Below are 25213 nucleotides of genomic sequence, written 5' to 3'. Positions count from 1 at the left end.
TCTCCATGGCTAAGAGAACATCTAGGAGCCCAAGAGTACACCAGCACCACACACAATGGCCCCAACTCCCCACCATTCCCAAGAGTCATGGGGGACCACCAAGGACAGAGCAGGGAAGTTGAGTGGTATGTCACAAAGGGGCACATAGTCAAAAAGCCACACTGTGTGCTGCCTCCACCCACTCCCTCCCCTCCTTTTCCCAGCCACCCCAAATTCCTGTCTTACTTTCTGATCATGAGATAGAAACTAAAGTAACCAAAAGCTCAGAGATTACTTTTGGCCACTAAGGTTAGCACTAAGATGGGCCTTTCCCATCTCCAAGTCAATTTTTGTTTTACCTGGAGGATTCAGTTCTGGTGGGTGATAACTGGGAAGGAATTGAACATGTAGAAACAAGGACAGCACCCAGCTGGAGGACCGATAGGAGGCCCAAATCTGGATGCACCGGGGCTCTCTGCTCCAGACACACTGCAGAGAGGCCATCAGCCATCCAGAGGCTCCTCACCCAGGCTCTCAACATTTGTCACCAGCAGAAAATGAACCTGTGCCAACAATTGAATCCTCTCAAGACAGAACAACAACAAAACACTTGCAGGAGGGTCTTGTGGATTCAGTCACAGCCCATTTTCCTGATTCACAGAGCTATCCTAGGAACAGTGAGGTTCAAGTTACTTTGACCTATCTGTGTTCAGCTGGGCTCCTAGACCTGAAGATTCAAGGACAATAGAAGACAAGATATCCCCTACCTGCAGGATCTGTTTTATTCAACCTGTGTGTGCCTGTTTGTGAAGGTTGATCTTCATTGTCACCTTGAGTCAATTTGGAGTTATCAAGGAGAGAGTTCTAGGAACATTTCTGAGAGTTTTCCAAAGGGGTCTGAGGAGGGAACATCTGCTGACCACACCATGCACTGGGGGGCCAGACCTAGAAAGCAAGCCAAGCCCTTCTCTCTCTCTCTCTCTCTCTCTCTCTCTCTCTCTCTCTCTCTCTCTCTCTCTCTCTCTCTCAATCTGAGTGTACCCCTGAAGCCACTTCCTTCCAGCTACAATGTCCTTATTTACTTCCCATACTGACAGCGTAGCTAAGCCACTAGCTATCAGCCTTAAACATCTGGTGTTTCCTTGTCCCCCCAAATATGCCCCCATAGCCATTATGCCTTGAGTGTGAAACATCCCACACAGGCTTGTGTGCCTGAAGTGTTGGTCTCCAGCTGGGGGTGCTGGTTTTGGAGGTTGTAGGGCCTTTAGGGATGTGGACTCTCACTGGAGGAAGTGGGAATCAAGAATGAATCTCATAGGCTAGAGCTGCCTCGGCTTCCAACCTGAATTCTCTACTTCCTGACCTGATAATATAACCAGTCACACCACCCTCTGGCTGTTCCAGCCACAAAGTCTTCCCCACTGTGGGAGACTATATCCTCTCAAACTGGGAGTTAGACTAACTCTCTCTTCCCTGAAGCTGCAGCTTGTTCCTGTACCTGAGCAAGGAAAAGAGAAACACAACAGCCCACTTACTTACATGCACTGTTGAATACAAAAGAGAGATTAGAAGACATCCCTTTATTAAACTGCATGCACCTTTCGGCATGTAAGTGCTCAGGCATAACAGAGGGTGTGGGAATGAAATCAGTTATACCCGTGGATATGCACATATTTGAAATATGAGGTAAAAGATCTGGTATTTCAGACAAGGTATGGGGGAAATCAAGAAAACAGAACTGAGCACTGTCTAAAAAAATGAGTATTCTGTGAAGAATTAGATGGTGAGATTTCTGCATTTACTTATATTCAGCTTCAACATCAGTGGGATATGCATGATATAAAGCTGTGTGCCATACGTATGACTGGCTTTGCCAGGGGGTTAGCAACTGAAGTTTTGCTTGCCTGCCCTCCACCTACCAAAAGTCAACTGCATTGCACACTAGAGCATGGTGGTACTCCAGAAGAAAGGCATGAGATCTGCCCTGGGGACTTCTCTCTTTCCCATGCTACCACAAGGCTCTGTCCCTAGGGAGCAGCTGCTGCCCATGCCCTGCTCTTCTTCAATCTAAGAGTGTATCCCTCCAGCCTTGTAGAGCTCATAGACTTGGTAGCAGGAAGCCAGAGCAGGAGCCAAAGTCTGGATATGGAAAGCATTGGATTCAATCTCAGCTCAGCCACCAAACTACCATCTTGACTTCCCAGCCCAGTTCCCGCTAGGCTCTGCAGTCCCACTGCTGAGAGGGCTGGAGATACTTTACCCAGCTCACGGTGAACTCTGCTGCTCTCATCAGCATTGCCAGGTTATCCATCCAGACCTGCCAAGGTCTGGCTCACCAAGTCCAGCAAATAAAGAAAGAGCCAAACAGGTATGGGGAAATCCAGGGCTCAAACAGCAGTGGAGAGGGCATAAATGCTCTGTATCTGTCTCCTCCACATTCCTCCCAACTCAGCCTCCTAGGGCCATATCCTTGAAGGGTAGAGCAGGGATAAATGGTACAGGTAACACAGACTTCAAGAGAGTTCCAGATGGTGCATATAGGAACATGTCCAGTGGCCACTGTTTCTGTACAGCATATATTCTGAGTCAAGGACAGGTGTCACAGGATGACAGCCCTCTGGTTCCTCACAGTCAGGAGCACGGTGGCCTTCCTGACCCAATAATACCTTTCCAAAGCTGAGCCAGCATTTGGGTCTACAGGGAGCTCCCTCTGCCTGCCCAGCTTCACCAGTAGGACCTGGTTCACATCCTCTGATCCCAAACCACATCTACTCAAAAACATTCTGTGAAACCCCTCCCATTAGCCCACAACAGAGATCAGCAGCCAGACCCCCATCCTTCCATCACAGATGGGGGGGTTGTTTGGTTTTAGTTTAATTTTGATTTGAGTTTTCTGAAGTTTGGAGAGTTTTCCAATTGAGCACATGTATTGTTGACTTTTCAATGTCCTCTTCGACAAAATGCCAGACAAAAGCAACTTAAAGAAGGAAGGGTTTATTGGATTTTTACTCACAATTCAAGGGTACAGTCTGTCACAGTAAGGAAGGCCTGGTGGTAGGAGCATGAGGCAGATGGTTACATTGCATCTGTGGTCCAAAAGCAGGAGGAGACAAACACTGGTGCTCAGCTCACTTTCTCCTTTTTAATTCAGTGCAAGACCCCAGTCCGTGAAGTAGAGCTGTTCAGTCAACCTGGGCTTTGTCACCTCAAATTATCTAATCTGAAAACTCTCTCAGAGATATGCCCAAAGGTTTGGCTCCTGGATGGTTTTATCCTGACAACTTCTTGATCAACATTAGCCATCACAGTATGCATAAATGACAGCCACTGTATAGCTTTCATGTTTTGAGGAAGCCCAGACTATCTAGAGGTAGCCTGGAGAGCAGCTTCCCATCAACCAGCAGACATTTTTGAAACTAGCCTTCAGCTGACTAGAATGTCCATCCTTGAACCATCCAGCCTTCTAACCTCCAAGTGAGGCTTTAAACCTTGCACAGTACAATTGAACCATTCCAGCAGTGATTAAGTCAGTGTTTCTAACCCAGAGGATAGGAAGCAAAGATGCTGGGTGGAAGTTGACCTGTGAGTGTCTTTCAACACTCCTATGATGCTGAGCATAGACCAAGGTTCATAGCAGAATCCAGACTAAAATAGGGATCAGCAATACAAGACCCCATACCCAACAGGGGCGTTAGATTGGGGTGAGGCAGAGCCCCACCATCTATTATCAAATCTCTCTCTCATTCAACAGAAACTTGCTTAGGAGAATTCCTATAAGTTAACCATGGGTCCCCCCAGACAAGCCCCAGTGGGGTTGAGTCTTGACAGATGATTAACCGGTTGTTCAGAAAGACTTGTGGAGTTTGCAAGGGATTGTCCAAAATCACCAATATAACTAAACTCACAGAGCACTGCTGTCCCCTCGTCAGATATGACTGGTGGACTCTGGGGACAGCAGTGTCTATCAGAGGATGGTGCATCCACAGCAGTACCGCTCAGGGTAGTCAGCCACGTACACCTGGTGGTCGGTGCCATAGATGTAGTAGACAGAAGTCTTTCCTTGGTACCAGTAGTGAACTTCTGTGATGGGGATCAACTCGATGGTCTGGCGCTGAGGAAACAAGTGGCCAAACCCAAAGTTGCATTCAGGTCATTCATTCGTTTACAAAGCAGCGTCAGTTCCCCATGACTTGTGGGGCATTGTGCAGAAGTTGGGTACACAGGATCTGACCATCAAATGCACCTCCTGCTATGTCCCTGAGCTAGCCCCATTTCTCTGGCTGTGATAAAATACCCAGACCAAAAACAACCCAGGGGAGAAAGGGTCCATTTGGGCTCATAACTCCATGTTACTGTCCATCTCCGAGGGGCTGATTCAGGAACTTGAACTAGCTTGTCATGTCCAAAGTCCAGAGCAGAGAGAGAAGGAATGCATGCATGCCTTTGCATGTCCATCATCCGTCTCCACATTCACACGGTCCAGGACTCAACCCTACAGAATGGCACTGCCCACAGTGGCTGGGTCCTACCACTTCAACGAACACAATCCCCAATCAAGACAATCCCCCACAGACATGACCACAGGACAACCTGATTGAAACAAAACCTCATTGGGAGAGACTCTTCCCAGGTGATCCTAGAGTGTGTCAAGTTCCCAACTAGCGACCCATCACTGCTCTTTCCCATGCTCTCGGTCCTGGGGAGAACTAATTTATCTTCAGCCAGTGTCTGATGTTACAAGTGAGGCATGGGCATTCCCAGGGGGACTTCCAAAGAAGCCCCATGACATCTCCAGAAGCATAAATGTCTCCATGAGGTACTGGATGGGGTGGAGAGCAAAGTTGTTTTCAACACTTTCATATCCAAACAGCACGGAGATGTCTGGAGTGGCTTACTGATTTTGATTTTGGTTTTAAGATAAAATGTCAAAGAAATGCCAGCATTTGGTGGATTCTATCAGGCTTATCTGCTCAGATGTCCCTCAGCCACCAACACAGTTGTGTGTCAGCATGGCCTCAGAGGAGTCTGTCTCAAATGCTCTCCTTTTTTGCAGATGTGAAAACAAGAGGCTCGCCAGACTTCCGGTTCTGAACAGCAAACACTGCAAGCCTGGACTCCTCACCTTACCAGTCCCCATGTCAAGCTCAGATCTCCTCTTCCTAAACAACTTCCCCCAGAAGAGGAAGTAGAATTCTCTGACTGCCACAGAGTCTGCCTCAGTCCCTCCTCTCCAGTGCCTTCTGGAGTAGTTAGTTCAAAACATTCCCAACCCCCAGTTCTGCTGAAGAAGGAAGTGGGGCTCCTGGGTGCGGGGAGGAAGGTCCCCTTCACCTTTAGTTCCTGGCAGTATTTGGCTGTTGGCAAGGGCAACCCATAGCTGGTATACAGTTGTGACTCTTCCTGATGCTGAAGTGACATGTCCCTGTGTCTTTTGCTCATGCTGGTTCCACACTCCACTTTTGGGCAAAGGATCCCAAACCCAAGAAAATGGTGTGATGACTAGTAGCTGAAAGCCCTTCCCATCAGAAGCATCCCAGCTTGTGGCACTTAGTCATCCAGAGGCCCTGGGAGAAGAAGCAACTGAAGCCAGATGGTTGCTGAGATTTCTCTCCTAACTGCCTGTGAGTCCCCACCCACCCACCCCCGGCCCCAGGAAGACCAGGGCAGAGCAGAGCCCTGGAAAAGGAACTAGGAACATAGGATATTGCCTGGGATCAGGGTCAGAAACTTCTGTGACCCTTCCTGTGTAGTATTGAGCTCCATTTCTCTAGACCTTGACTTTCTTATCTATGGAATGGGGTCAAAACTATCTCAGAGTTGGGATGCCAGATGAAATCAGAAAACTAACTCGTATTCATAAGCCAGAAGCAATTACAAAAATGATCATTTTGGAAATCAGAGGCAGAAGCCAAAGCACTCCCCCCCCCCAATTTTTATGCAAAAATTCCTAAATGAGGACTGACAGGCACATGAAGGTGGGAGCCAAGGCTGCTGCTCAGAGGCCGGGGCAAAAGATCAGAAGGAGCACTCTGGCTTCTAGACCCTTCTACAAACAGCAGCAGCATCCCTGCCTCCATCCACTGTGTGCTCAGAAGTTCTGCCTCTGAACCCACAAATCACCCAAGCCCCCAGTCCTTCAGATGATGGTCCTCATGTAAATGGCGAGGATTCTAGATATCCACCTGCAGCAGCTGGAACTGTGTGCATCGTGGTGGCTGCCACCACCTCATGACTAAATTCCACTCCCCACCTTCTATAGCAAAAATAAAACGCCATCTAGATCATTGGCTCTGGCTCAATCAGGACCAAATCAGGACCAAAGGCCAATTAGAAAAGAGGATCCCAGATGTGACCTCAGTCATTCCGCCCCCAGCTCCAGGAGTTTCTACAATGGATTATGTTGCTTGAGGTAAGATTGTGTCATGGGAGGAAGACTTCAGAGGCCACAGCAGCCACTCATATACCATGTCATTTAGGGAGGCAGGATATAGAAGGACTCACACTGGCTACTCCACTGTCCCCAGACAGTGACCAGTGACTGCTCAAGCCCCAGTATTCCTGAGCCCTCCTGCCAAGCCCAAGGCAAATGTCTCTCTTGGTGCTCCTCCTTCACTTAAGCCAAACTGTCCAAGCAGGGGTGGAGATGTTCTAGAAAGGCACTTGTGTTCCTACCTGTCAGACTATTGATACAATGAATCCCAAGAGTTGGAATTTTCTCCTGGGAAGGGATATCACCCAAGGTGTCAGTCACCTGGCAGAAGAGGGGAGAGCCTGAAATCCGATGGGTCAGTGATGGGTGGGACCACGCCTTGACCAGGACCTAAACCTGTCAGGATCCCAAAGGCAGACCTGGAGGGAGAGAGTCTCTAAATTTCTTTACTTATGCCTCTTCTCAGCATGCTGCAAGCGACTCTTGTTGCTTTTGCCTATTCCTCATCTCGTTTGTTCCTATACTGGGAACAGGTGGCCAAGCCCAGCCTGTGGGCTGCCAGGGGCCAGGCTCTACCACCAACTACTCAAGTAACAGCTGTAACACTCCATCCATGCTAAAGCCAGCTCCCCGGGAGACCAGTGGGTGATCTGTTCCCACACCGTCCCATTTCCTGACAGCCTGCTGCTGCCCCCATCCCAAGTTCTTAAAGCCCCTTCCAGATCCCAGGTGGTCCCAGTTTATTTTAAAGACCAACCCCCATCACCCAGTTCTCTGCTGAGAACTCTGAGGCCTATAGAGCCTACCTTCCATGTCCAGGGCAGATGGTAGCAAGACGGCTACAGCCCAGCCTCCTGACCTCCAGGTAAGTGGTCATTGGGGCATGACTGAAGCTCGGAGCCACTCTGGGATCAGAATGAAGTTGACATGTCACCTAGCTTAATTTCCTCCTTGTTCCACCTACAGTCACTGGAACTCAGAGCCACTCTGGGGTCAGACTGAGGCTGGCATGTAACTGGCTTGGTTTCCCTCTCAGCCCTTCCTCAATCCTTCAAGCACCCCTTCCTCAGTAAGTAACGCTAACATAGGCATTTCTCGGGGCTGCTCTGTAGAGCCCAACCTGAGATAAGAACCAACCCCACCACTTTACAGACTCTGAGGTTCAGTGCAGGGGAGGAGGGGATGTTGCATCCAACCTCCAGAGAGTGCCATAGCTGAGAAACAGGGTGTGTTTCTGCAGTGTGTGCCCTGCAGTATCTGGACTACTGAGAAGGCCCCAGGTCCTACACCCCAGAACCCCAAAGCCTATACTAACTTCCAGAATTTCTAACAAAAGAACTGCTGCCCCTAATAAATGACTTTCACTCTATAGGCTTCCATTTATGAGAATAGCCCAGGGGCTCTGGATGGACCAGGGGACACCATGGAGACTATTGAATCAGATTCTTGCCTTTCTGGAGTTTTGTTATGATACAGAAAAACTGAAAGCTTCTATGTAAATGTCTGGATGCTAGAAAGTCTGAGACCTTCCTGCTATGTGCAGACACAGAACTGAGCAGAGACAGCCTTCAGAGGGCCACCCAGGTGACCACTTGGCCCTGGGAGGCAACGGAGTTTGCCGTGTCAGCAGCTCACTTCTTAAAGCCTCTTCCTGATCCCAGGTGGTCCCAGTTTATTTTAAAGCATGCATCTTTCCTTCTCTCAGGCCAGGAGAGATATGCAGAGAAAGGGGAGCAGGGTTCATTGGAAAAGACAGAAAAGAAAGCAGGTTGTTCCACAGGTTAGTACCTGAAACCCTTCATCCACACAGCAGGCAGGGAAGAAACCAGCCAGGAAGGCAGAGGAAGAAGCTGCCCCAGGGTCACATGAGTGTGTAGGAGCCCCAGAATCTAAGCCCTGACTGAAAGGTCCAGGTTCCCCACGGCCAACCTCAAGCACAGGGTGCTCCCTGAGGTCAATACTGGGAATCTGTTTCTGTCTCTGTGTCTTACTGAACCAGATAACCTAGGCAGCAAGCCCCAAATGTTAGTATTCAGGCATCTGTACTGACCTGTCCTTGGGGTTCTGAAAGGGCAAGCCCTCAGCTGCAGCCACTAAGACCACCACCTGTGCACATTCACTACACTCCCCCCCTTTTTTGTTTTTTTTTTTTCTTTTTTTGATTTTTCGAGACAGGGTTTCTCTGTGGCTTTGGAGCCTGTCCTGGAACTAGCTCTTATGGACCAGGCTGGTCTCGAACTCACAGAGATCCACCTGCCTCTGCCTCCCGAGTGCTGGGACTAAAGATGTGCGCCACCAACGGCGCCGGCCACTACATACCCTTTTAAAAGGGCCCTGCCACCTCCTCTCCCTCTCCCCTTTCCCCCTCTCTCCCCTCCCCTCCTCTTCTCTCCCTCCTCTCTCTCTCTGCCTCTCTCCCACTGCTCCTGTCCCCTGAGGCCGGTCTCCCCAATTCCCTTTCCCCTTTTTATGATCATTTTCCCTAATTTAAAACAAACAAACAAACAAAAACACCCTCTGCTTGAAACCTGTCACATGGCCTCTTTTTCTTATGAGCTGCTTTTCTTAAATTACAACACCAAAGAGTTACCTGAACATCTGGGAATAGTGCCACTACAGCAAGATTTTTTATGTGGGTACTCGGGATCCGAATTCAAGTCCCCGTGCTTGCACAACAAGCACTTTACTCACTGAGCAATCTCTCCAGACCCCCAAAACTCCACTCTATGCTGCAGTGATGGTGATTCTAGTGGCGGTCATCACTGCCACCTAGTGGCCACCAGAGGAACTCCCCAAATGTAGCATGGCACCCACCTCAGGGTACTGACTGGATTTCCTTCCTGTTCTCTGAACATGAGGGAGTTAAGAGTCAAAATCACACGAGGACTCATTTCCTGTGGATGAATCTCCAGTCCCCTTCAGTGGCCTTCATGTGCTGGCCTTCAACTCCAGTCACACTGCCTCAGGCCTGAAGCTTCCTGGGCTGTGCGTTTCCCAAGCCCTTGATCTCCTGCACTCTCACTCCTCATCCTGCCCGCCCTTTCATGACAAGACAAGCATCCCCAAGCCAAGCCCTCATCCTCAATTCCCCAGCCTCACCTGCTGAAGGATGCGAGCACGGGAGGCCAGGGCAGTATTGTGCTCCTCAATGCCCCTCTGAGAAGCCAGAGAGATATCCCGCAGGGGGAAGTCCACAATGGGGTACACCTGGGGAGAGATAAACAGAGCGCCCTCACATAGAGCTATGGAAGATGCCAGCGCTGACTTCATTAGACCAAAGAGGAGGCCCAGAGAGTTGTGGCAAAAAGGCTCTGAGGCCACACAGCAAGTTGAGGGAAACTCCTTAGACATCCCCAACCTTATTAGCTCAGGGAGTGCAGGACAGAAGGGAAGGTTGGAGAGAGCCTACATTCCCTCATGCAGCTCACGCTCCCCAGAAGACCCTTTCCATGGTCCTACTGAATGCTGAGCACCATGCTAAGTGCTGAGATTAAAGCAAGTGGATCATGTATCGTACCAATATTGAAACCGCCCACTTTTGTGTTCGGCAGGAACAAAATGAAGGGTACAGAACCCCAAGCAGCAGGCTAGTAGCTTCATACAGCCCAAACATGAAGGCATCGATCGACTCAGTCCCCGGGATATCCCCAGTCCCGGGCCGCCAAATGAAATCTTCTCCCATGTAGAGACAAGCCCGTGCCTCCCTTACAGCTCCTCCTTTAGCATCCTCACTGGTAGCTCAATGCCCTTTCCCACGTCCACGCAGCATCCCATCCACTTGGGCAGGCCCTGACACCAGCTCCACTCAGAGTCACCCAGGGCCTCATCTCCGACTGAGCATCTCTGTCCCCACCACACCCATCTGCCCTAAACCCCACAGAGAGCCAGTTGCTCCAGCTAATCTTGAGAATGCCAAGTTCCTTGCCACCTGTGTGTGAAGGTACCTCCTTACCGTGGCATTCTCGTCCCTGAAGAGGTTTTCCCCTCTGGCTTTGGCGAGCAGCTCTCTGGGACAGTGGAGGTGGTTTGGGGACACGAACTCAAACAGGCTGTTCTTCCTGGGAGGAGGGGAGGAAAGGGAAGCAGAATGCCAGCTTCAAATCAGTGATCATCACAGCTAAGCCCTGTGGGGGGGCTGGGGGCAGCAGCTAGAGCGAGGGGACAGCCTCTCTAAGCTCAGTGCCCTGGCCTGGGAGGAGCCAGTCCCCATATACATTTGCTTGCCTAGCATTTATCCTGGCCAGGGACAGGTCTAAGGCTTCATGATAGGAACACATCCATGGCTGACGGAGGGGGTACATACACACAGTTTTATCCCAGACATCAGTCTTCAGGGGCCCAGTGACTGCTGCCCTGGCAGCATGTGATGATGACAGAATGTAAACTCAAAGCTAGAGCAGGTGTGATAGCTCAGGGGAGAGGGTACTTGCTGCCAAGCCTGAAAAACTGAGTTCAATATCTGGATATTATATGGTAGAAAGAGAACCAGCTCCTGCAGGTTGTCCTCTGATCTCTACACGAGGGCCACGGCACTCAAGTGCCTGCATGTGTGGGCATGCTCACACTCACACAAAGTAACAAACAATCAATTTGAAAACTGAGAATACAAACAAACTCAGAGCCAAAGCCAGTCTGCATCCTCTACCCCACAGCTGCGCCCTCCTGGACCAAGTGGATGCCACACGAGGAAGAGGTTCTCTGTACCAGCAGCGTCCCTCCACCTCCTGCAGGTCTGCCCTCTAGGCACCACTTACCACATGATGACCAGCTGGACAAAGTGCTCCAGTTTCCTTTCCCCCTTGCAGGTGGCACATGTCTTGTTCCCCCTCCCAGAGCACGTGCTGCACCTGTGCCACAGTGAACAAGGCTCAGTATTCTTGTGGCTCTCAGAAGGCCCTGCCCCTAACCCTCTTCAATACACAACTCCCGTACTATGGTGACATCTACCTGCCCACTGTCACCCTCCCTCTTCTGACAGTTGGGACCTGGTATCCCCTTAGGAGCCTAGCCTCCCCATGCCGAGCCCACTTGAATCTTTGGCTTTTTCTTCCCACCCTCTGTCGCCAGCTTGGGATCTCAGCCTGGCTGGTTACCTCATTCCATGTCTCTGGCAACAATAAGCCAACACAAACATGGACCCAAGTCAATGCAGTAAAATCCACCTTAGGATATTCTTGGAACTCTTCAAAAAAGTGTCCTTTCCCACCAGGCTGCTTAACCTAGTCCCCTGGCCACTCCAGCTTGTTGACACTATTTAAACACCTGGGTCCAGTGGGACCTGATGCCATAACAGAAATATCTTCTTAGACTGTACAGTTGTTGGGGCTATAAACATACATTTTCACCACAGCCAATTTGAAGTGTGTCGTTTTACTTGAAAAATGAAATAAACTAATGTTCTAACCTGAAACCATTCTTCACTGATCATGGAAAAAGATAAAATGAAGCTTGGCCAGTGAGACTCGACCATTAACCAATCTAATTTCAAACATTTTCACTCCTTGTAGTTTTGCATTTCCCTTTAAAGACTCATAAATAAGCTGGGCGTTGGTGGCACACGCCTTGAATCCCAGCACTTGGGAGGCAGAGGCAGGTGGATCTCTGTGAGTTCGAGGCCAGCCTGGTCTCCAGAGCAAGTGCCAGGATAGGCTCCAAAGCTACACAGAGAAACCCTGTCTCAAAAAACCAAAAAAAAAAAAAAAAAAAAAAAAAAAAAAACCTTCATAAATAGTGAGAAGACATGAGTTACAAGATGTCACTGCCCACTGTAGGCAAAGCCCCAAGAGCAGAGATGGCATGTTTGGGCTGTTCAGTCAGTCAACCAACTTGCTAAGCAGTTCCTCCAACTAGGCCTTGCTCTGAGTTCTATAAAGAAGGCTTTGCCCAGAGCCTGTGCTCAGAGTTTAAAGCCCACCCACCCCCCACCCCCCACCCCCGCAGCTGGTTTTTCTTGGCGCTCCTCCCCACTCCTCACACCTGCTCCACATACTTTTGATGACTTTCTAACGTGCAGAGCCTTGAGACTAGCTCACGCACATACAAAGTACAGGAGCATTCGACACGCACAGACTCTAGTGGTATGGCGGTGAGACAGTCCTGGACTCATGCCCTTTTTGGCTGCACGGTGACCAGAAGGAAACCCAAGAATAGGGAGCCTGCCCAGACCCACTGCACACCCACTCCTACCTGCGCCTGCCGGAGCCAGAACACATGTGACATCTCCGGGGCTGCCTGGCTTTCCGCTTGGTACCACTGCATGATGAACACCTCACCTGTGGACACACCCAGACTCAGCAGCTATCTTCCAGAAGCAGTGCCCAGGCCACCCTGATACCAGTTTCCAACCCATGACCCTGACCCAGGTCTCTTCCTCCCCTGGGTTTGTGGCTTGTGGCTTGTGGCTTGAGGATTGTTGACTTTGTGCCCTACCAGGCACAGGGTTCCAAGACTTCATGTCCATAGACCTGGGCTTCCCCTCTCTAATTTGACCCCACCCCATAGCCCCAAGACCTGCTTCCAACCGAAAGTCTGGAAGGAGCCAGGAGCATAGTGGCTGAAGACCAGGGTGAGGGCAGGTCCTTTTTAGGGAAGTACCCAGGGGTGGACTCCTGACATTCAGAGCAAGCTCAGGGAGAAGGGAGAGGAGGAAGGGAGCCAGGGAGGAGGGGGAAAACAAAAAGATCACAGGGAGGTGGGGCAGGAGAGCTGTAGACTCCAAAGAAGGCAAATGGTGGGAACAGACGTGAAGAGGGAAAAAAGCCAAGTACAGCCCCCTGGGCCCCACAGTGAGCAGGTGAGAGGTGTGTGCCCAGCAGGCCCCAGAATGGAGGGATAGGCATGGTGGGACAGCAAGTGATCCCAATTGAGTAGACTCAAATTGGGAGCCTTCTAGCCTCCAGAGCCAACAGATTCTGTCCTTTTCAAACCCAGGATGTCTTGGTGTGCTGCAAAATCCTGGACAGATAATCGAAGCCACTTCTATGTCACCTCCCAAGCCTTCTGAACTTCACCTCTCGGTGTCCATTTCCCTGGGCTCATGGCCATCCTCCACCACCGGGTCTGTCATGCATGAGTGACTGGCCTGGCGGTCAAACAACCACCAACCATCAAGGGGCCTCTTGCAAAAGATCATCCAAGCTGAGATTGTTGATGGTTTATACCCCCTCATGGAGAGATGGGGAGAGTCACAAGATTCTCACCTCAGTATCCAGCCACTCTCCACCACCTGTTATATGCCACTCTGCCTCAAGGAGGCGCTAGAGCATATAGGTCTGGGAAGAGTAGGAAAGGGGGACTGCATCTATGCAGACAGTTACCACCTGCTGGGGAACACATTTCAGGTCCAGCACACTGAGGGGGGAGCATCCACACCCCTGTAAGTAACCCCCAGAACCCCAATACACTCATTGGTTCCCCAGAATGAACTTTGGTGGAACTGTGCCTGGGTTTGTGGTTGGGACCTTAGGAAAAGGGACAGACATTGTTTTCATCTTTCCTTGGAAAGGCATTTTAGCGTGGCCCCAGGACCCATCCTCAAAACCTGCGAGAAGGAAGTTGAGAAACTCTTAAACTGAACCATCAAAGCCTGAGGGTCCCTGGAGGCATCCATTCTAAATGTCCCAGTCACGGGTAGGAAACTGGAGACTTAGAAAGGGAAGGCGGCCCACCTGAGGTGACACTGTTGGTGCAGGGAGCCTCTAGGCCCTGACCTACCCTGCCATCCCCATGCCCACCCCAACACTCACAAAGGATCACTTACGCATGTGGCCCACCCATGACTCACCATTCCGGCCCCATGGCAGCCGCTGCACTTGTAGCGGCCACGCCCATGGCATTTGTGACATTCCTGAAAGGGAAGAGTTCTCCTTGGGTGGAGGTGGACCCTAAGCAGGTCCAGACAGCACACTCTCACACTGAAAGTATACACATGGGCCTGGAAAATGCAAAAGGCTCATACTTGGGAGAGAGGAGGAAAAGAACTCCTAGAAGGCTCCATTCTCCCAACCCTAGAATAGCATGGGGAAATACAAGGAGGAAAGGTCCTTCTAGGTAGCTGGAAATACAAAGGGACCTTGGAAGCACCCCAAGGTGTCATATTAGAATATCCCCCAAAGCCCAGTGTGGGCCTTTCCCACATGCTAAGATGAGGGTTCTGCAGCCCTCAGTTAGCTCACACTCTAGTCTCCTGTCAGACTAAACCACAAAGGCTGATGGCGGCTACATCAGCAGCCCATTCACCGGGGCCTTGAGAACACACACACACACACACACACACACACACACACACACACACACACACACACACAAAGGACAATGTTTTTGTGAAAGGCGAGAAGCTAGCTGCTAGACTCTGTCATTGAATCAAAACAGTTTTTGTGCCACCCAGAAAAAATTCTTTGGTGATCACCTTCAGCTCCTCCTCATCTGGTAACTACAAGGACTGCAAATCAAATTGTATTCTTAAATCAAGTGTTAATGAGAAAACAGACAATTGTCAGATAAGAACAGAATGACGGGGTCAATGAACCACCAGGTTTCACACACTTCCTGCTAAGACAGATTTTATACAACACACAGACACAAACCAATTCTCCTACCACATCCAAGGAAAATCTCAATGGAGTGGCTGCGGGTATGGGGTTGTATGCTTGTGTTTGCATGGCTTACATGGAGGCTAGGGGTCTTTGTTAAGAGTCTTCTTCAGCCACTCCCCACCTTACTTTTTGAGATAAAAACTGTCTCAAACCTGAAGCTCACCGATCTGGTTAGGCTGGATGGCCCGTGAGCCCCAGATGTCTATCTGTCTCCATCTCCCCAATGATGGGGTTACAGGTGCAAGCCCCCACACCCACCTTTTTACATGTGTGCTAGGGATTTAAAACTCGAGCCCTGTGCTTTCTCAGCAAGCAATTTACCCACTGTGTTTCAGATTGTAGTTCACGTCAATTTCATTGAGTCCTCCGCTTATCTTACTCTTGAGCGAAAACCAAGCAAGGCAGCATGCATGCAAACAGCTGCCCTAGGAATGTTGTCACTTGCTATTTCCAGCTGATGATGGTCCTCTTACTGTGTGAGTGGTACCTCCCTAAGATGCATGCTTTTCTTATGCTGGGTTTTATTTTTACCGCAGGCATGACCCATCAGGCTGGGCTTGGGAGAAAGTGTGGTGAAGCACGGAGAACGTGAGAAACAGACTTAGAGCAATACAGATGATCTAATCAGCCATTACCTTGACCAGAGAAGAGTGAGGCACTTGGAACTTTCTGGTGTCTTCCTGAAACATTGGAGGCATCTGGACCTTCATATCCCAAAGTCTGGGGGAAGCACCTCTCTGAGGTCCATCCACCGAGTGATCTGACACAGAAGGGGTCATTGTGAGGGCAGTAAAAGGCATCAGGCATAAACTTTTGTGTATCCACCAAAGAGCATGTCACTCTCCTTGGTGCACATGAGCTGGGGCTGCAGAAGAGTGTGTACAGGGCCCCCTTGCCCTCCAAGCACTTGGGACCTGGGTTGGAATCCCGGCTCCTCTACTTCCCAGCTGTGTGACTCTAGGAAAGTGATTTAACCTCTCTGGCATTTAATCATCTCATCTCTAACATGGGCATAAATAATGGGAATCTAGCATGTAGTATTGCAGTGACAATTAACTTGAAGAAGATATAGAAGATGCCCATCACAGGATGGTTACACTGAAGGATCAATGAGCAGCAGCCATCACCCCATACCCTCATCCTCCTCTTCCAGACAGTATGCTCTCTCTCTCACACTGAAAGTGAGCATAAAGGTCCTGGAAAACTCAAAAGGCTCATGCATTCTGCTTGGGAGAGAAGAGAAAAGAAAATCCTGGGAGACTTTGTAGAGACGGTGACTGGGTTTTGAAGAATGGACTAGAGATGTACAGCAGAGAACAAGAGAAGCCTCTAGAGCACTACAGAGAAGATGGGATGCCACAGTGGGTGGGGAGTCTGAGGGTCTAGAAATTTAGGGGTGTTGGGTGAATGTGCAGACACAATGCTGTCTTTGCAGTCCAAGTCAAGTGCTAGACTTTCCTCAGCCTCTTTGCAAACTGCTTCCCAGGCAGGATCACCTCCCGTGGTCAGCACTAGGGAGTCTCTGAGATGAAAGTCACCCCACGGTTTTATAGTAAGTGGGGAAACTGACAGCCCACAAAGACAAGCATCAAATTCAGCATTAATGGCTGAGCCAGTCCTGAGATGGTGCCCCCAGCCCAGCCTGGCCCTTCCAAACCAGCTGATTCCAGACAGTTCACTCACTGGTGACCGGCTGAAATGTCCACTCGCTGACTCTGGATTCACTGAAGGTCTCCAGCCGATACTGCAGATGAGAATACCAGTGAATCAAAAGCACGGTTGTTCCTGATGACAGTACTATGTTGCAAAAGGATGATGCTTCCACTGCCAGGAACAAAAGTGTGACTACCCCTGCTAGGACCCCACCCAGTGTCATCCCAACTCCCCATGAGGTTCCACAGGGGAACCATCTACAGGACAAATCCTGTTCAAGGTGGTGCTTGTCCATCGTGCATGGAAACCCCAGGTTCCATGATCTAAAAGCCCCCAGTCTGTCTCTCTGTCCCTCCCTCCCTCCCCCCTCTCTCCCTCCCTTCTTCCCTCTCTCCACCCTCTCTTTCTGTGGGTGCACATGTATGCTCACACATGCTCGCGTACATGTGTGAGCATACATGTGCATTCCTGTGGAGGTCAGAGGACAGCTTTAGCTGTTGTTCCTCAGGCACTGTCTACCTTATTTTTTTTTTTAATGCAGGGTCTCTCTCTGGTCTGGAACTGGCTAACCTGCTGGGATGACCAGCCACCAATTCCCAGGATCCTCCTGTCTCTGCCTCCACAATGCTGGAGTTACAGGTGGTGTGGTGTGTACCTGTAACTCCAGCATCCAGGTTTTTAATGTGGGGTCTGAGGACTGAACGCATCATCATACATGTGTAACACACATTTTCTAACTAAACTATCCCCTCACCCTTTCTCTCCCTCCCTCCCCCATCTCTTCTGTGGGAGAAAATGTGTTTGCCTAGGTCACATATCTACAAGCTGGCCTCTTCTTCCTCTACACCCAGGACCTATCCACTCTCATGTGCTGACTTCCACTTGATTTTGTCTTGTTAAAGAAAAAGTTTGACACTAGTAAGTGTGACCTGAGATTCTATCCCAGGGTCCTGTAGATGCAAGAGACTGAAGCACCTTCTATGGTCTGAGTGTCAGAGGTGAGACTTCCCCAATTCTAAGGCACAGGTATGGCCTGGGAGATATGGAGGCTAGCCAGGGTCAAGGGTATAGAGGGTCCTTCCTCAGCCTGTTACTCATGAAAGGGTGCAAGGAGGCCCAGGATTCTGGTCAACAAACCTGACTTTGAACACTTGATCTACCACATCTAACCATTGGTGTTTGGTCAAGCATCTCAGCCTCTCCTGACCCCCAGTACTGGCTCCAGATATTGTGGACAATACTGCATTGCGATGGGCAGTGGGGGTGGGGTATGACATGGTGTCATCTGCTTTCCATGATGCCTAGTGCCCGTGAGGTTGTCAATCATGACGAGATTACTAGATACAGAATAGGGAGGTTGTGGAAGAGATAGCTTGCATGCATTCCCAGGACCAATGCTCCCACGGCCCAGCGTCCCCAGGTCCCAGGTATGGTCTCCCTACCCTGCAGAGGGTTTGCTGCCTCAGCTCCTGGATGATGAGGTTGCCAGCAGCCACACTGCTGTAGCAGCACTGGGAGTTGACAAAGCTGAGCAGGGCCTCCCGGGCCACCTCCTCCGTCACCACAGGGACTCTGCTGGGAAGAGGGAAAAGGAACAGGGGTCTGGGAGGGGACTGTGGCCTCACCACAACTGGTCCCTTAGTGTGTAGTGGACACTGAGGCCCATAGAAGAAAGGATCCAAGGCCTGACTGTGCCGGGGAGTCAGTGCAGGAGACATCTAGCCAAGGGACCACATGACTGGATGCCCAGGCAGGGCATTCTAGAAGTCTTGAAACCCATATTAGCCCAATTATGGAGCCAAGAAAAGGGGCTAAATTGTGAAGTTAAAAAATAATCTCCTGAGAAAAACAGCTTAAAAGGAGGAAGGTGATGAGTTAGGGCTGACAGTTTCCATGGTCACAGGTGAGTTAGGGCTGACAGTTTCCATGGTCACTTGGCTCCATCCTTCTGAGCTCAAGGTGAGGCAGAGCACCATGGTAGGAACATGCAGGGGTGCGGAAAAGCTGCCCCAGAGGACAGGAAGCAGAGAGCACAAGAAGGAGCCAGAGACCTACTTCCGCCAACAACACCCACCCTCAACTGTTTCCAACTCCTCCCAACAGTCCATTTAGCTGTGGCTAGCCAGGGTGAATCCAATGGCAAGGTGGGTGCCCTCAGGATCCCATCACTACTCAAAGTCCTTCAGTGACAGGGAAATGGGGGGAGATCAAGTCTCTGGCACAGGAGCCTCCAGGCTATCTCATCTCCAAATTGTAGCAGATGAATGGCTGCTTCTACAGATGGGGGAAACCGAGGTCCAGAGATGATGCCACTTTGTCATAAGGAGACAGAAACAGGCTAGGTGAGGTTCCCTCCCTCGGGGAACTGGATCTTGAATGGTGAGCATGAAAGATAACTAGCTGAGGGCTGGCGCAGTGGCCGCAGCTAAGTGTGATGGAGTAGGTCCTCATCAGCCCCCTCTCTGGAAAAGCTTTCTCCCTGAGATCCAAGTGCATCCTTCCTGATGCCTTGCCCCAAAACACCTCAGCAAGGTGCCTTTTGTCCTCTACCTCCCTCCTCCCCATGTGCACAGTCTCCCCAACGCCCAGAAGGCCATACACTCCCTATTCCTCAATCCTGCTGCTCCCAGCACAGCCAGGCCTGGTATGGTGTACCAGGTGGGCAACAGAACCAGCCAGCCAGTGCCACATGGGTTCATGCTGGGACCGGGAAGCAGACACAGAACAGAAGTGTATGCACTCAGAGTGACAGGGACTCCTCGGGAGACTCCTCTAGGCAGGCCACATGCTCAGCCACAAAGGGTGTTTAGGAAGGGGCCTTACCATATCCCTTCTGCACAGAGATGGCTGGAACCCAGAGCTCTGTGACGCGTCTTCTCAAAACAAAGAGGGTGTTCGTGCCCCCCCCCAATGAGATTTGGGGGTAAAGGACTTCAGCAACAGAGAACCAGAGTCAATGTTTGAGCAGTATGAGCTAGACAGGCATGTGTCTACTGAGCTCCTCAGTGGCAGGGCAAAGGCTGCCATGGACAACACACAAAGACTGCTGCCGAATTCCAGTATCACGGGACTCACAGAAACAGCCTGGGGGCTGGGTTTGGCCCAGAGGTCAGAGTTTGCAAAGCCCTGATACAGTCTGTGGTTTTTACCACTGGATAGCATGACACCCTGAAGAATCCCAGGCCACATCCCCCCAGAAAGATCTGGTTCAGTGGGTCTGGGACAGAGAGGGTGTTCCCAGAGGGTTTTCGATGGCTGAGGCAGTGTCAGAGCTGAGCACTCCCAAAGAAAGATCCCATGGGTAATGGGCACATGTGGAAACACACTGAGATTTACCTGTGCTCCAGGACTGAGGACCAAGATGCAGGCTCCTGGGACCTTCCCAGGACTTCCAAGGATGGAAAGAAGACCCGCCGTCCTAAAGGAGAGGGAGAGAAGATGTCACCCTGTCTCAGAAGAACAGGTGTTGGTGCAGTGAAAGAAAGGCTGGACTAGTGCTAGTTCAAGGCCAGCCTGGGCTTCAGAGTGAGTTCAAGTTCAATCTGTATTATTAAAGAGCAAAAAGGAAGAGGAGGAGGAGAAGGAAAGTGGGAAGAAAAGTAAAGAGTACTGGAATTATATCCCAATGGTAGAGGACTTGCCTTGCCTAGTGATACTGTGGTGATACGTTTGCTTATGATCTAATAAAGTTTGCCTGGAGATCAGAAAGCAAAGCTAGCCACAGCCATAGAAGCTGGACAGTGGTGGCATACAATCCCAGGACCCAGGAGACAAAAGTAGATGATCTCTGAGTTAAGACCATCCAGGGCTACATGAGAGTGAATCAGTCTAAAAAAGAAACAGAGCTCACACCTTTAATCAAAGCACTAGAGAGAATATAAGGAGCTCAGAGCAGTCTCAGGAAGCAGTCTGAGATTTGGTGAGGAGCAATGCAGTCTAGAGATGCCATCTGAAATTCGGTGGATCACACATTCAGTCTGAGCACTGGTAGAGGTGTGAGCTCTCTGGTGGCTGGCTACTTTGCTTCTATGATCTTCAGCTTGAACCCCAGTATCTGTCTCTGGAGTTTTATTATTCATGCTACACATAACGGCCGCCAGACCCTATATTTAATCCCCAAAGACCAAAATCACACTTTAAAAAATGATATATTTAATGCAGCTCCAGCAAACAGAATAGAAATTTTAAGGCCAGCATCGCTTGGGTAGCAGAATGTTCAGAGCCACAGAACACTGCCCATTCTCCATCCCATCCCACCTCCCACTTCTCATGACCCCAGAAGAAAAGGGAGCTATTTCAGCACTGACATATCCACTCCCGCCCCCACAACCAGCAAGAGCCCCTGGAAGAAGCTGCAGGAACCAAGGCCACTCAGACTCACCACGTCCTTGAAGAAGCCAGTCATAGCTTGGCAGTCCCTCCAGGAGCTCATCCGGAGGCATCACAGGACTCTCAGCTTCAAAACTGAGATCAGCCACACCTGCCATAAAGAAACAAAAGGAGCAGTGCCAACTTTGCAGCAGCCAAGGAGATGGGGCAGCCTCAGCAGTGACTTCAGAGGAAGCCGAAAAACAAGGGTGGTTACACAGGAAACACCTCATGCTTTTTGGGAAGACGCCTCTTCCAAACCCTAGATTGGGCTGAGGTGTCATGTAGTGATGGAGAGCTTCCTGTGTACACACAAGTTTGATCCCCACTGTAGGACAAATGTAAGAGAACCCTCTAGATTTTTACTGGCATCAAAATTAAATTATATGGCCCATTCCTTCTAGGTTAATATGAGAGGTGAGCAGAATGCTAAGCAGGCCTTGAGCTCCAGGAGAACAGCCAGGCTGACGTGGGAGGCAGCACTCAGGGTTGCTGAAGATTGCAAAGTGTGGCTGGGGACAGCAGAGGAAGAAAGCGAATGTCATGAGGACTGAGAAGCAAAGTAGCCAGCCACCCTCAAGTTAGGAATGCCCTTCCTTAGCAGTGAGACAAGCTACCTGTACCTCTAAGCCTTTTTTTTCAAGGTAGAAAACACACAAGAGTAGGTTTATAGCTAGAGGGAGCACCCTTATTAGTGGGAAGAGGGGTGGCTGTGATACAAAGTGACAGAGTCCCAAGGTCCCTGAATGGTTTTGCTTTGAATAAGTTTGCTGATTTAAAATGCTTAGCTAGCAGGGCCAGCCACTGTCTTCTGCAAAGAGGTAGGTGGGGTATTTGGACTCTAGGTTTAACAATCCCAGTCCTCTTACTGAGTGTCATTGCTGGCATGAAAGCAACTACACCCTGCTGAATAAGTGTGACTTTGTTCCACTCGAGTGTTCTGAAGGGAATGAAATGGGAGTCGATGTTGGCTCCTAAGCTGTATCTTGCTACCTGTCTCAGACCCTCACATGCCAGTTCTTGGAAATGCTCATTTGCAGGGAAGGACTGGGAGCCAGGAAGGTAGAGGCTAGAATGGGGGTCTTTCTGAGCCAGGGTCCACATGTATCCATCCACTGTAGTTCCCAAGAGTTCAGTAAAGGTCAAGGTCAGGGCTGAGTCTATCCAAGTTCCAGAGTCATAGGGATCAAGGGTCATCATGGCTGTGTGTAGCTATGGGTCTGGGATCTCCATCATGTCATGCCCTCCCAGGTGTCACACAGATTTGTGTAACTTATCCCCCACCCTATCAAAATAGAGCAAGTCATATTGGTACCCACATAATGGGACTGTGTGTGACAGGCAGCCTCCAGCCATGAGCATGGCATATAAAAACCACTCTTTCCCTGTGCTGAACTTGATATGATATGTGTTCCTTTAAACTAGAAAAACAACAATGAAAATGTCAAGTGTGGAAAGAAAGGCCACTCCTGTCTCCTGGGATAACCCTGGTTGTCAGGCACCCTTGGGTCACCAAGGGCACCAAACTCCATGTCTTGAAGGGAAGACAAAGAAAGGCCATGTGGCTTCAGTAGTCTCCTAGAGACCAAATAAAAGGGACAGGAGGATGGTTAGAATGGAAGGCAGATAACCCGAGCCCCATCCATCACCCTGGAGCCACCCTGACCTCTGGGGCAGCCCCAGTACCTCAGTGCTAAATTTATGCTGCCATTCTACCCAAACAAGAAAGGACTCCAGGCTGACCCCAAAAGGGCACATTTCCTGTGCCACAGGAGGAGCACTACAGGACCATGGAGGTCACCTGCATTGCGTCACACTGCCCCCAGGGCATTGGGGTGAGTTTGGGGGCAGCTGTCTGGCTGAGTACCTCACCCTGTCACTCATGGTACTATCTAAGGTCACACGGGAGTGGCCTCCCCATGCTGCATCACCCATTCATACAACAGCAAAACGAGCCACAGAGACTCAACCCAAGGCCACCAGGCCACACAGGCATAGTAGAAAGAAGTGCTCATAGCTCAAGCCCTGCCTCCATATGTCCAGGGCCTCTGCACCTGTCTCCAAGTCCCCAAGTAATCTGCTGCCAGGATTTGCCTTGCAAAGACAGATGGAGAGGTGGGGTCTCTGCTTGCCAGCTACAAACTAATTTTCTTTTGCATGAAAAGAATTGTTCTTGTGGAGGAAAACACAGTTAACAGAGAAGCCCCTCTATCTTTTATCTTTCCCAATGTCATTATCTCGGTCTCAGAACCTTCTCTGTCTTAACAGGATCCCGGTGTGATCCTCTCCAAAGCCCAGGGATCTCAATGTAATCAGCCCATCCCATCACATCCACATCTCATCCCTTTTGAGGCGTGAGTGGGCCTCTGAGATTGTGGGAGAAAGAGCATGCATTCTGTAGACACGTATGCATGTTAGGTGTGCAAAGCACCCCATAGGCACATGAGTGTGTGTGACCAGAACTTTACTTATGCATATACAAGAGACATTCAGACCTCTCCACCTCCAGATCTCCCATCACACCGCTGCCTCTGGGCCCCACAGCTCTCTGTTTCATTCCATATAGCCTTGGAAAATGAAGTCCAGAGATTTTGAGTGAGCTGAGCTGAGTCGCCCAGCAATCCGGAGGCAGAGCTTGGATCTGAATCCAGATCTGAGTTGTTAGCCTAACCAGTGGGGAGGGATGAGCCATCTGTAAATTCCAAGTCTGCTAAGGAACCACAGCTTAAGGGGAAAAGATGACACTGGGTGTGCAAAGACCTTCAGTCCCAGAGTCCATAAAGATGTACTTGGTTCACAGACCTCTCTAGGATTCCCATAAAAGTGTCAAGCCCCTCATTGCACACCTAGAAAGCAAGGCAATGACACTGTACCCAAACCCTCCTGGTCCTCACATTCATACCTCTTAACCCAATTTCCTTTTACACATGGAAAAATGGAGGCTTAGAGATATTAAGTGTCTTGGCCCAACACCACACAGTCGATCCAAACCAGAGCCAGAACTTGAATGATAACCCCCAGTTTTCCATCTGCCGCTGTCCCAACCACCACCACATTGCCTACTCCAACGCAGGAAAACTTTCCTTTAAGTAAACATAGTTCATTTTCTCTGAGATCCATTTACTTTCTTGGGTTCTAAGAGGCCCTTCGATCCCATTTGTGTTTCTGTCCTGCTAATGACAGATAGGAGTCACCAGGGCTGTGACCAGCAAGCCCTGTGGTGGGGGGGGGGTGAAGATTTTGGTGATGCTATGTATTATCTGCATCTAAGAATGAGATAGAAGAATCCTGAGGCTCATGCCTCTATTTGCCTGGATAAGGTCAAATAGAGGCATGGTCGTTGCCACGTGGAGAAAGGAGAGGGAAAAAAAAAGGACAAACATGAACAGGGCACAGTAGGAAGGGAGATGCCCGTAGCTAAGGCATCCTGTCCATTGCCCCAGAGCACATAATAGAGAAGCTGTTGTTCGCCACCAGCTGTCTTTCCAGAGGAAAGAAAACAGGAAGGAAGAGATGATCAGGACAGAGATTGCTGATAGAAGGCAGGAGATGTGGAGCCAGATCTCACTCAGCGCCGGCTGCAAAGGGTGCAGGCTCCACCCCAGGCTCTACTCACTGTCATCCTCACTCGGGTCCCTGTCCATGGTCAAGACGTCCAGCCAAGTGGGTGTCTGAGTTCCCAAGGGCTGAGGTTCCAATCTGAGGGACTACCCTCAGCCCCTCCCAGCCCATTGTTACTATTCTACACATAACGGAGGCAATGCCACCGCGTGTCCATCAGAGCGGAGCCCCGCCCTACGCCCCAAGTCCTTGAGTGTCCCACAAGAGCCTCTCACTTGCCAAGCTAGAGACCTGGGTCCCTGCTGCATTCTGTGTCGAGTACTCACATCCTGCCATTGTCCCCAGCTACAATTCAAACCCTCCTTTGTCTGACACAAACCCAAGTGCCAGACCACAATGCCACTCCAGCTCCAGTCAGGACAGGCTTCTAAGTCCTGAGGAGCACAGGGAACTGGTTAGCAACCAGTTACACTGAACCTCGTGGGAGAGATCACATAGGTGCTCAGACTAGCTGGTACCCCTGAAGTCTGGGCAGCAGTCTCTTGTGTCCTTGAAAGCTTGGAGCAGAAGAGCATAGAACACATCACAGCCAAAGCCGAGTCCTCACCCAGGGTGAGGCTCATCCTGC

At 50.2% G+C, this 25213-nt stretch overlaps 1 protein-coding gene across 2 annotated transcripts; it reads right to left on the bottom strand.

The window, feature by feature from the left end:
• Window positions 1–3781: 3781 nt before the first annotated feature.
• Ssuh2 (ssu-2 homolog) lies at window positions 3782–24668 on the bottom strand. 2 transcript variants are annotated; one of them, XM_027429034.2, is made up of 12 exons: window positions 24641–24668; window positions 21038–21136; window positions 19993–20074; window positions 18099–18231; window positions 16687–16747; window positions 15639–15763; window positions 14193–14255; window positions 12596–12681; window positions 11164–11256; window positions 10362–10467; window positions 9509–9616; window positions 3782–4090 (listed from the first exon to the last, which is right to left on the bottom strand). In XM_027429034.2, the coding sequence occupies exons 1-12, from the start codon at window positions 24666–24668 to the stop codon at window positions 3944–3946; spliced, it is 1131 nt and encodes a 376-aa protein (XP_027284835.1). In that variant the 3' UTR covers window positions 3782–3943. The 2 variants fall into 2 exon arrangements, with proteins under 2 accessions (XP_027284835.1, XP_027284836.1); XM_027429035.2 differs by having other exon boundaries at window positions 18099–18228.
• Between the last annotated feature and the right edge of the window lie 545 nt (window positions 24669–25213).

This window comes from Cricetulus griseus, chromosome 8, assembly GCF_003668045.3.
Source record: "Cricetulus griseus strain 17A/GY chromosome 8, alternate assembly CriGri-PICRH-1.0, whole genome shotgun sequence".
In the NCBI taxonomy this organism is placed as follows: domain Eukaryota; kingdom Metazoa; phylum Chordata; class Mammalia; order Rodentia; family Cricetidae; genus Cricetulus; species Cricetulus griseus.
This window is presented reverse-complemented; position numbering and strand designations above follow the sequence as displayed.

What these genes read in the sequence shown, in the direction of transcription:
- Ssuh2 (XM_027429034.2), bottom strand. Translation starts at nt 24,668, where the DNA reads ATGGACAGGGACCCGAGTGAGGATGACA. An exon ending in CTGGCTTCTTCAAGGACGTG is followed by an intron (nt 20,075 to 21,037) that starts GTGAGTCTGAGT and finishes CCTCTCCTTTAG; the next exon opens with GACGGCGGGTCTTCTTTCCA. An exon ending in GTCCAGCTGGTCATCATGTG is followed by an intron (nt 10,468 to 11,163) that starts GTAAGTGGTGCC and finishes CCCTCCTCCCAG; the next exon opens with GAAGAACAGCCTGTTTGAGT.